At 44.3% G+C, this 12,044-nt stretch overlaps 1 protein-coding gene across 50 annotated transcripts in view; it reads right to left on the reverse strand.

Annotated features, from left to right (window-relative positions):
• Positions 1 to 12,044, reverse strand: part of SYTL2 (synaptotagmin like 2) — a 66,363-nt gene that overhangs the window by 26,589 nt on the left and 27,730 nt on the right. For 27 of the 50 annotated variants that reach the window (XM_083435993.1, XM_083435980.1, XM_083435988.1 and 24 more), the window contains exons 3-5: positions 6,386 to 6,534; positions 3,633 to 3,762; positions 579 to 660 (exon numbers count right to left, since the gene is read on the reverse strand). In XM_083435993.1, coding sequence (XP_083292119.1) covers positions 579 to 660; positions 3,633 to 3,762; positions 6,386 to 6,534 — 361 coding nt within the window. Of the gene's footprint in view, positions 1 to 578; positions 661 to 3,632; positions 3,766 to 4,373; positions 4,521 to 6,385; positions 6,535 to 12,044 lie in introns of those variants that run through there. The other 23 variants (XM_083435997.1, XM_083435970.1, XM_083435983.1 and 20 more) reach the window with 5 other exon arrangements.

Consider the following 12,044-nt stretch of genomic DNA (forward strand, 5'->3'; position numbering starts at 1 on the left):
AGCCAGGCTTTCAAAAGAGGCTCATCACCTGACACCACTGTGATGTCAGCTGGCAGGCAGGTAGCCCACCCACCTGTCAAATTTGGCCTGGCAATTTAAGATCTGGCGGGTCACTGGGCAGTGTGAGGGGAGGTTCCCTACCCCTGATGTACAGTGGTGCCTCGCAAGACGAAAAGAATCCGTTCCGCAAGTCTCTTCGTCTTGCGTTTTTTTTCGTCTTGCGAAGCAACCCTATTAGCGGATTAGCGCTATTAGCGGTTTAGCGGCTATTAAAGGCTTAAGGGATTAGCGGATCAGCTGATAAGCGGCTTAGCGGCTTGGGAAAAAGGGGGGGGGCGGAAAAACCCCCGCAGGAACTCGCAAGACCTTTTCGTCTTGCGAAGCAAGCCCATAGCAAATTTGTTTTGCGAAGCACCTCCAAAACGGAAAACCCTTTCGTCTAGCGGGTTTTCCGTCTTGCGAGGCATTCGTCTTGCGGGGCACCACTGTACTTAATTCCTTTGGCAATAACACAGAGATCATGGCGCCCGTATTGTTTTCTTGTTGTCTTCCATCCAGGACGCTGACAATGAACTCACCTTAGACGGTGAGGCAGCTAACTTCCTTGTTTTTTCTTGAGGCGTCTCTAATGCGTCAGAGGCTGCACTGAACACTTTGGGGCTGTAAAGTAAAAGAAGAACCAGCCCATTACTTGGAGGCTGCTATGCCACACACTGAAATTAGTTTAAATATCAAGGCTCCCATGCAAAGAACTCTAGGCATCTGTAACTATTTTAGTTTCAGCCATTATGACCTTGGAGCTGGGTGCACAGACCCTCAAGTTATCCCACCCGCAATGTATTTAATCAAATCTCCACCCTCTCTCACTTCATGCATAAATGAGGAATCAGAAAGGCTTTAACTGAAGGCAATCTGATTCATCATTTGCAAAAAGGGTTTGCGAGGTTGTGAGTCAAGAATTGCAGAGAAATTCCAACCATCTCCATATGAAAGTCTACTACCTCTATATTTAAAAGATCTCACTTTTTCTGCACATTACTGAGCAAGGCAGAGCTCCTGTGCTGAGGCAGTGCAGGGTTGTGTTATGTCTACGTGAAGCAGCGATTCTGAACATTCACACACAAAACTTTGCAAGACAAAGAAGCACTGGCTCCTGCCCCCATTTTCCATGTAAGTACCCAGAGCTCTGGGACGTGGGTGGCGCTGTGGGTAAAAGCCTCAGCGCCTAGGGCTTGCCGATCGAAAGGTCAGCGGTTCGAATCCCCGCGGCGGGGTGCGCTCCCGTTGTTCGGTTCCAGCGCCTGCCAGCCTAGCAGTTCGAAAGCACCCCCGGGTGCAAGTAGATAAATAGGGACCGCTTACTAGCGGGAAGGTAAACGGCGTTTCCGTGTGCTGCACTGGCTCGCCAGATGCAGCTTGTCACACTGGCCACGTGACCCGGAAGTGTCTCCAGACAGCGCTGGCCCCCGGCCTCTTGAGTGAGATGGGCGCACAACCCTAGAGTCTGGCAAGACTGGCCCATACGGGCAGGGGTACCTTTACCTTTACCCAGAGCTCTAAACAAAAGAGACAGAAACACAATGTGTGAAGGGCTGTTACATGGAAGATGGAGCAAGCTTGCTTTCTGTTGCTCCAGAGGGTAGGACCCGAACCAGTGGATTCAAATGCAAGGAAGGAGATTCCGGCTAAACATTGGGAAGAACTTTCTGATGGTAAGAGCAGTTTGACAGTGGAATGGAAGGTCTTGTGGACCTTTCCTGGAGGTTTTAAAGCAACGGTTGGCTAAAGGGATTCTTTAGCTGTAATTCCTGCATTGTAGGAGGGTGGAATAGATGACTTTTGCAGTCCCTTCCAACTCTACAATTCTAAGATTCGGTGAACAGAGCATGGTTGTAGAACAATACACAGGGCCTTGCCTCAGCGATAGCTCACATACCTTATACACAGAAGGCCCCAGGGACCACCCAGAACCCTGGAGAGCAGCTCCACTACTCCACTGATAATACTGAGCTAGATGGAGTCATGGCTACGTGAAAGGCAGCCCCCCACCCTGTGTTCCTAAAGCCAAAGATGGCTGTCAAACCCTCCTAACCAGATATAAGTATCCACTTGAGAAGTGACTGTGTTTGCAAAGGAGGGAACATGCCTGCAGTCTAGGTGCGGTTTCTGAATCATCTTAGCACAAACACCCACAAAAGGAAGCACCACAGAACGGGAAGAAAAGTAAATCCAAAAGGTGCAGAAGTCAAATTTATGGAAACCAGCTGTATCAACTTGTTTTGGGCTGCCCTAGTGGTGCAGTGATAAAATTGCTAACGCATTTGCAAAGCTAAGCAGGGTCTGGTGTGGTTGCAAATTGGATGGGGGACCACATGTTGAGATTACCACATTGCAGGGGGTTGGAACCTCGGAGTCCTTTCCAACTCTCTGAGTCTATGAGCAGACAACTCTTTTTCTGAATATCCATTATAGTTACTTTAATTAACTTCCACCCTAACACTTCTGATCTTTTCCTACATTTATCCTGGCAAGTGGTATTTACTTTGGCTTATAGTACAATTTGACAGCTGCACCCAGGAAACCTCTGCCACAGTTGACAGATGGAGCCAAACACCTTTCTTCCACGCCTCTGCCATCTCCAAGCTTGACTACCATAAGGGGACAGTCCTTGAAGTTTCATTTAGGATGATGTAGGAGATGGGAAGCAGGCCTGGTTGTAGATAGGGAACCAACCAGGAGGAAAATCATACAAGAAACAACTGCTCTGATTGCTTCCATCTGACCAGATTGGGTTGCTATGTACTATGAAAGTCTGGAAGACAAGGGGGCCTCAGGTCACTCACACCCTTCAAAATAATAACAGCAACACTTTCAGCAACATGAATTTCCATCGTCAGCTTTGTGCGACACACCTAGAGGACTTCTCACTTAAAGTACACGTCTCTCTTCCCGCCCACAAAAAGGTAGGTAAATACTACTCTGGAGAAAAGGAACAGTTCATGAAATTGACAGCCCTTCCCTCACTTTAAACAAGGGCGATTTTCATTTATTGCAGTTCACATCTGAGGCACATTCCTTTCTAACCCAGAATGTCTATAGGTGTGGATGGGGCTAACATTTGCTCTAATAAAAAGGGGAGGGGGGAACTGTTCAGTGTGTGAACCGACGAGGCATTACCCATCATGCCACATATAACAAATAATTCTAACAGGCCACTAAAAAATTAATACCTACAATAGGAATATAAAGGGGCCGTTGTAGGTTTACCAAATGATGCTGATACTCGCTATTATTAAGACAACACGGTTTCTGACTACAGTATTTTGCTTTCTGATATTCTCCCAAATAGATTCCGTCTTTTAGAAGCAAGCCATCAGAGGCAACTATAATAGCCCCCACAACACAATTCTATTCGCTGAACAATACTGATATATCACGACAACAACTATTTACGTCACCCAGCTAGGTTCCCTGAGACACACCGAAAATTATTCTGTAGGTAAGGTTAAAACATACAGTTAATTAAGTCACAATGCTGAAGGCTGCATTTTCTGAATCAGTTCAGCTGACCAACTGGTTTATACAACAACAATAACAACAAAGTTATCAACACGTTTCTCTGAGTGTCTAACCTTTCATCAGATTTCGATTCCACCTCAGCCTCTTTTATGGCACCCAGCAATTCTGGAGGCGTGAAAACTTCTTTATTGACATTGTTCACCCAGCTGCTCTTTATCTTGTCTGACTTACTTTGACTCAGTTCTGCTGAAACAAACAGGGGAAAGGTTATCTTGCATTTTCTCTGTAAATGCTCAAAACTACAGATACCTAGGAGCTTTTAAATTGGCACCCAATTAAGTACCCACCTTCCAGCCTATGCAAGATTCTAAGTCTTAAAAGGCATTTCCATAGTTTTGTAACTCCCGGGGTTTTTAAACAACTGGTCTATTTTTTAACATGCGAAATATGCTTTACAAGCACAAGCCATTGGAACAAACCCTATTATGCTAAATGGGCTTCATGAAAGAGTTACAAATGTCATAGAAATCCACATTAAGTAGACCTTAGACCCTCAACGCAAGTCATTCCCACAAGTACAACAGCACCTTTGAATTTCCAGACATCTAAAAACAAGAAGAGCCTTGCTGAAGGATAATTTAATTCCACTTTCTACAGCAGCCAAGCAAAACGGCGTACTGTATTGGAGCATTGAGGCAGGAGGAGCCATGGCTAAACATGTCTTTCGCAAGGGCTCATCTCCATGAACTGGCCTAGTGTATTCTTAAAAATGGCTGCCATCACAGCCTGAAGCAATGACTTCCCTAAATAAGTCTACATGGTGCTGCAAATAAGCATTTTGAGATACTTGGAACCTCTGCCGTCGGCTGGGGGATCAAGAGCCACAGAGCGGCTGCTCCCCTGGCCTCTCAGGAAGAACATTGCAGCAAGGCAGGTGGAGAGATCATCCGGACTCCATCCATCCGTCGGCCAGAGAAAGGAGCTACAAAGTGCTTCCTTCCTCCCTCCCTTCCAGAAAGAACACTCGACCCCAACTGCCATTTTGCACCGGGTTTGTCGGGCGTGCTGCAGGGAAGCGCCCCTTGACCTGATCCATCAGCCACGGGGCAACAGTCCGCAGAGGGACTTCTCGGTAGTGGCACCCTCACTGTGGAACGCCCTCCCTTCAGATGTCAAGGAGATAAAGGATTCCATAACTTTTAGAAGACATCTGAAGGCAGCGCTGTACCGGGAGGCTTTTAATGCTGATGTTTTTATTATTTTTTTAGGTATGCTGTAAGCCGCCCAGAGCAGCTGGGGAAACCCAGCCAGATGGGTGGGGTATATATAATAAAACTGTTATTATTGGTTTGTGTGGGCTTGGAGTGAGTGTGTGTGGATTTTGTATGGTGCTCAGTTAACTGCCGTTCATCCGTTCATAACCTGGAACTGTTCTTAACCTGAGGTACCACTTTAGCTAATGGGGCCTCCCACTGCTGCGCTTCCGCCACACAATTTCTGTTGTCATCCTGAAGCAAAGTTCTTAACCCGAGGTACTATTTCTGGGTTAGTGGAGTCTGTAACCTGAAGCGTCTGTAACCCGAGGTACCACTGTACTCTTGTTGTCTGCCATAAGCTACCTTGATGGTCATTTGATTAAAAGTAATAATGAAAGGCAAGGGGATATAAATCTTCTTACTAAAATTAAAAGATCCTAGAGTTTCAAGTAAAACAAAGGTTGCCAATAACTGTGCAGGTATATGATTTTTTTTATTTGTTTTTAGAACACTTCAAATCGTTTTTCAACATTTTAAATATCTTTTTTTATTTTAAATTGTGGCGATCTGACATTTTGATGTTTGCTTCCCTGGTTTCCTTTGGGAGGAAGGGTGGGGTACAGATTCAATAGAGGATAAACAATGTTTTTGGGCCCACAAATACAGCCTGTCACCAGACACATGCAGCAACCTATTTTACTGGATATTAGATAATGTTTCCTTCAAGCCTGATTACAGCAGGGAGGCTTAAAGGCTGTGGCCACCAGAGAAGGCCTCACAGGTACCATGTTGACAACTCTGGGAAGAAACTCTCTTTTTTTTAAAAAAAAAAAGTTTTTATTTATACATTTCAAATTTATACATTTCATTAACTTTACAATCATTTTAACATTTCAACATTTGATTTCCTTCCCCCTCTTTGTGCGGTTCCTTAAATTTATTTTTTAATACCTTCTGCATATCCAAATTCATTTAATTTGCTCATTGAATTATCTACTTTAAATATATACTCTTATGAAACAGCAGGTTTATGAAACAATAATCCTGCCAATGTGTGCAATTTATCTGTAAATATTCAATAAACCATTTCCATTCTTTTATAAATAGTTTGTTATCTTGATTTCTTATTCTTCGAGTTGGTTTTACCATTTCTGCATATTCCATAAGATTTAGTATCCATTCCCCCTGTTGGGTACTGATTGGTTAGCAGACCCAACAATACAATAATCTTTATTGTCATTGTCCCATACAGAACAACGAAATGGGGGGGGGGGGGGAATCTATGTAAGACATTCAAAACCAAGAAGCCTGCTATCCGAGCTATCCCAACCTTGCTTGCCGGGACTTCTGCTTCTTTCTGACTGGAAAGTAATTCTCAGTTAGGATCTCAGTCAACTATATATTAATATTTTTTTTTAACCCACCCTAATATAAGCTTCACATTTTAAAGAAATCATAAGGCAGTTAAGATGATTAGACAAAATGGCGTCCAACATCCTGTGCAATTCTGTGAGTCTATATTTTGAAGCTCTACACAGAGACCCAAGCACCTTTCTTCACTTCAAAACAGCTCTACTATTTTTATTATTTTTAAAGCCAACACTGCATACCTGTTGGAAACGGCTTCCTCCTCATGGACGCCCGAATGATGTCTGCTCCGTGAATTTTCTCTCTATGCCTCTTGGACTTGGCTTCGTAAAACCACTGCCCGCTCATGTTCTTAACTTGGATCTCATCTTTAACTTTTTCACTTAAATGCCTGGGGGGGGGGGTGAGGAGGAAGGGGTGGAAAGATTATTACACATGCTTTGCAGCGAAGGAAGCTTGACCATACTGTCTTGGAAGCTATCTGACCAGACAAGGAACACACACAATTCTTTATCTTAGGTAATTTTCTTCTCATCAGATTGTGGTGGTGGTTTTTAGAGCCCATATGAAAATTCATCAACATTTTAGTACCAATATACATCTTTTATTTACAGTGGTATCCCACAAGACGAATGCCTCGCAAGACAAAAAACTCGCTAGACGAAAGAATTTCCCTATGGGCTTGCTTTGCAAGACAAAAACGTCTTGCGCCTTTTTTTTTTTAAACCGCCAATGCCTTCCTATGGGAAACCGTCAATACACATTGGTGCTTCGCAAGACGAAAAAACTCGCAGAACGAAAAAACTCGCAGAACAAATTAATTTTGTCTTGCGGGGCACCACTGTATTTATGTCTTTATAATATACAGTGGTACCTCTGGATACGAACGAGATCCGTTCCGGAGCCCCGTTCGCATCCTGAAGTAAACGTAAGACACGACTGTGTGTCTGCGGGTCGCATTTCGCTGCTTCCGCGCATACACGTGACATCATTTTGAGCATCTGGGCATGCACGAGCAGCGAAACCCGGAAGTAACGCACTCCATCATTACATCCAGGTCGCCGCGGAGCGCAACCCTAAAATATTTTACTTGAAGCTACTTCAACCCGAGATATGACTGTACACTTTCATTTTTTAAAAAAACACACACACACCAATGTACATAGGCAGCATACAGCATAACCAGAATAAAATCAACATAACCAGAATAAAATCAGCAGAAAGCATCCATGAAAACATTAATAAAACTGAACACATACTGAATGAGTAAAAAGAGGAAACTTATATTGTGAAGGCCTGCATAGACAATATAGTTTTCAAAAGACATCTAGAAGAAGAGAGGGATAGTTCTTGCCCAACCTCTACTGGCAGGGATCTCCACAGGGCAGGGAAAACAGTCCCCAAGAGAAGGACAAGTGAAATTCAGGGATGTATGGAACTAACAGATGTTCCCCATTAAAGGATCTCAAGAGGCAATTTTGCTTAACACAACACATTTTTTTGCAAAGCAACAGTATGACGCATCTTTGTATTTTCTTTCCATGAATACATGCATTGCTATGCACACTGTGCCGCAATATATGCATTTTTGGTACACATTCCTGTATGGTGTCTTTATGATGTACAGTTTATTTACACATGTATACAACCTGAGCCTCTCTGCTCAAAGCATTGCACCCCAAGATGGTCCTGCTCCTCCGACTGCTACCACCTTGGATCCAAAAAGAAATGAAGCATATCTGAAGAAGCGTCTCCATCCCCATCGTTCAGCCTGGACACTGAGGCCTAGCGCCGAGGGCCTTCTGGCGGATCCCTCACTGCGAGAAGCCAAGTTACAGGGAACCAGGAAGAGGGCCTTCTTGGTAGTGGCACCCACCCTGTGGAACGCACTCCCACCAGATGTCAAAGAGAACTACCAGACTTTTAGAAGACATCTGAAGTTAGCCCTGTTTAGGGAAGCTTTTAATGTTTGATGCATTACTGTGTTTTAATATTTTGTTGGAAGCTGCCCAGAGTGACTGGGGAATCCCAGCCAGATGGGCGGGGTATACATTAATAATAATAATAATAATAATAATGCAGAGGCTCAGCTTGCTGTGTTTAAGACTTTTTCTCTGCTGTCTCACAGTGGAAGAAGGGGCTGATACCCACCTGCCACCCACCACAGAGCATCCGCTTTGTTAATCGCTCATTACCTTCCTTTCGTTCTCCGCAATGGCTCTTCTCCCATGAAATTTCATGAGCATGGAAAAAACGGGTTTGGCCTGTGTTTCGACACTGCTAAATTCAGCGTATGGCAGCCCATCTCAATGCTCCAAGCATTGATTAAACTCCGAGACCCAGAAATTTAGGGGGAGGATCTGGAACCCAGGAATTGAGGAGGTTTCTAGGCACCCACAAACTCATAGCAATACTTGGGAGTGACCTTTCAAATGTATGTACTCTCTCAAGCCTGCCCAGCCCTCCTCACTTGCGGTTATGAAGCACCACTTTGAATCAACGTGACTGGTCATAAGGGAGTTAGAATTCCAGCTTCTGTAACACATGACTTGTCTTCCTTTGTTATTCTAGTCTAGGGGCTTTAAGTATCCAACACAGAAAGGGATTCCTAACCGTTTAGCTTTCTCCTGCGTCACTGTTTTTTTTTTAATCAATGGTTGCTTTTATGGAGCGCGAGGACACCACATCATAAAAACACCAGTAGATCTATATTCTTTTTTACAACGGCACAGAGCATATAAAACCTCTTTACCCTGGCCTTTGACCCCTGAGATGCGCTGTATTCAGGGCCCACCCTATTCCTGCAATTTCAACCTTTTCCCCCCCTGCAAGGGTTATGAACTGCGGGGGGGGGGGGGGAATGTTATGTACTGAAGTTTTCACCCTGGGCCAGCAGGGGGATACTGTAGATAGTTTTCACTCAGGTCCACATAAGCAAATAAGGTGACGTTCAGTGATTGCATAGTGACAGAAAATGGTTACTGTTGTTTTGCAGTTGAGCTCTATATAAGCAGGCTGGCTGAACCCTTCAGTTCAGTTCTGTTCTGGCCTGTGAAAAAACAAGAGCTGTTTAAAGAATCACTGTGTCATCCGATATGTTCACCCACAACTTAACAGCCAATGTGTGTGTGGTGAGGGGGATGGGGAACAGAAGAAGTTCAAAATCCTGATTTTTCATAGAGTCATAGAACTGCAGAGTTGGAAGAGAGCCTGAGGATCATATAAACCAACCCCCCTGCAATGCAGGAATATGCAGCTGGGAATCAAACCTGCAACCCTGGCATTATCAGCACCAGGCTCTAACCAACTGACCTATCCAAGCGGATTACCGTATTTTCCCGTGTATAAGACAAGGTTTCCCCCCTAAAAAATAATGCCAAAAATTAGGGGGCGTCTTATACGCGGATACATCCCCCCCCCCATTTTCTTAAATCTGAGTCCCCCCAAATACATTGGGGGCGTCTTATAGACGGAATAATACGGTATTTTCTTGGTTTGAGAATGCCACTAGGACAGTCTGAATTGCTTTCAACAGAAAGGCACTGATTTGGGTAATAATGAATCTGAAAATGCCTGATTCACTTCAGTCAGGTTCCCTTGCTGACTAACAAGAGGGTGCAGTGCAGGTAGTCAACTCAAGGACGAGTCACTCAGAGCCAAACTGCTTGCGGCATTAAGTACCAAAGGGGAGGGGCTGGTTTTTTTATTTTAAAAAATGCAAATAGCATCATTGAGGAAGGGCTGGTTAATTATGGGATCAGAGCAATAATGAAGAGTGATTTTAATCCTGTGTAAAAGCTAGTAAAAGCACTGAGGTTAGTGCTTGAAGGGCTTTATTAGGTAGGTGAGGGAACATAATGAACTGTATTTTATCTTCCTACAGACCCACATATGTGGGTTAGCAGACGGAAGCTTACCGCTTGTGTTTAAAAGCGCAGGGTTTAAATCTCATTTTAGACAGCTTAATTGGAAACACAAGAAGTAGCCATTAGGCTACTCGTCCTGTGTTAACCCTGTTTATCAAAGAAACAGGCTACGGCAGGCATAGGCAAACTCGGCCCTCCAGATGTTTTGGGGCTACAATTCCCATCATCCCTAGCTAACAGGACCAGTGGTCAGGGATGATGGGAATTGTAGTCTCAAAAATATCTGGGTGGTGGGGCTATTGCAATGATCCTGGACCATGGAGCTGTCTTTAAAGAAAGTTCAGAGCTTGCAGCTGGTACAGAATACAGCAAAGAAGAAAGCTGGCCCTCGCTCCACAAAGTTTTCAGCTTCACTGGGTGCCCATTATTTTCCAAATTCAATTAACAGTGCTGGCGTTGACCCTCTGAGATCCTTAAATATCTGGGGAGCTACCTAAAGGACTAAGGGAAAGTATTCAAACATCTGACACACACCCTTTCTGCAAGATCTGAAACTGTCAAACCCAGGAAATGTTTCACCAACTCATTTGCTATTTGTGTAGAGACTAAACTCTCAGAGGCCGTATACTTGGGAGGTGCAGATTCAGTAAATTATCAGGACTTGTTGACACAATCATTTAAGCCAGCGATAGCAGCCCTTTAAGCAAACCCATTGCCAAAGTAACAATCTAAAAGTAAATATTTGATTCTAAATGCACACCACACCCTGCCTTATCAGCACAAAAGCCACTGACATAATTTTACAAGTACCTCCCCACCAGCAAGGATGCAACTAAAGAAACATAAAGCCCTGTATTTTTCAAGCCCCTGTAGGTCACATGAAGGGATGTTATACATTTTCCCTCATACAGTAATGTTGTCCTCAAGGCAGCTGAGAACAATATGCCTAACTTCCGGTGGTTGTGGGTCAGTGTGCCAGCCTTTTTCAACGTTGGGTCCCCAGATGTTGTTAGACTACAAATCCCACCATCCCTGACCTGCTAACTAGGGATGATGGGAGTTGTAGTCCAACAACACCTCAAGACTGAGAAAGGCTGCTCTAAGCAGATCACTGTTGCGACTTATTTTTCTACATGCTAAGTATAGACACCTGCTTTGGAGATATTGTGACTCAGCAGAATTGATTAGGAAGGATTTTATGATCCTGAGACTCAAAGCAGAGAATACATTTTCTTTTGTATCCGCCCCTTTCCGCACCCATGTGCCTCTCAAAGCATTTTTTCTAAATCTCCAGTGATTTCTTCTCCTTTCACACACAACCTGTGCTTTTTATCTCCTCCCCGCCCAAACTGCCAGCTTCCTCTATCCATCCTTCCTGGTCCTTTAACACTCACTTCTTCCTCCTTTTAGCCACATTCTTCTCTTATCTCCTTCCTTTCTATTCTCAGTTGCAGCTTTGGGGGCCTTTTGGTTTAGAGAAAAAGGAGAGTAAGAGGCAACCTGATAGATGTTTACAAAAGAATGCACAGCATGGAGGAATTGGATAGAGAGAAGTTTTACTCCCTCTCTTATAACTCTGGGACATCAAATGATGTTGACTGCTGGAAGGCTCAGGAAAGATAAAGTACTTCACACAGTGATGGCCATCAACTTGGATGGCTTTAGAAGAGGATTAGTCAAATCCATGGATATCAATGGCTATTAGCCAGCATGGCTAGGCTCTGCCTCCAGTCAATGCTCTTGAATACCAGTTTCTGGAAAACACAGGAGGGGGAGAGAGGTGTTGTGTCCTGCTTGCTGGTTTCCCAGAGACATCTGGTTGGCCACTGTAAGAACAGGAAGTGGGACTAGATGGGCCATTGCATTCTTCTTCTAGTTGTTGTTTAGTTGTGTCCGACTCTTCGTGACCCCATGCACCAGAGCACGCCAGGCACTCCTGTCTTCCACTGCCTCCCACAGTTTGGTCAAACTCATGCTGGTAGCTTCGAGAACACTGTCCAACCTTCTCGTCCTCTGTCGTCCCCTTCTCCTTGTG

Source organism: Podarcis tiliguerta (assembly GCF_965153285.1).
Source record: "Podarcis tiliguerta genome assembly, chromosome: 4".
Lineage (NCBI taxonomy): Eukaryota > Metazoa > Chordata > Lepidosauria > Squamata > Lacertidae > Podarcis > Podarcis tiliguerta.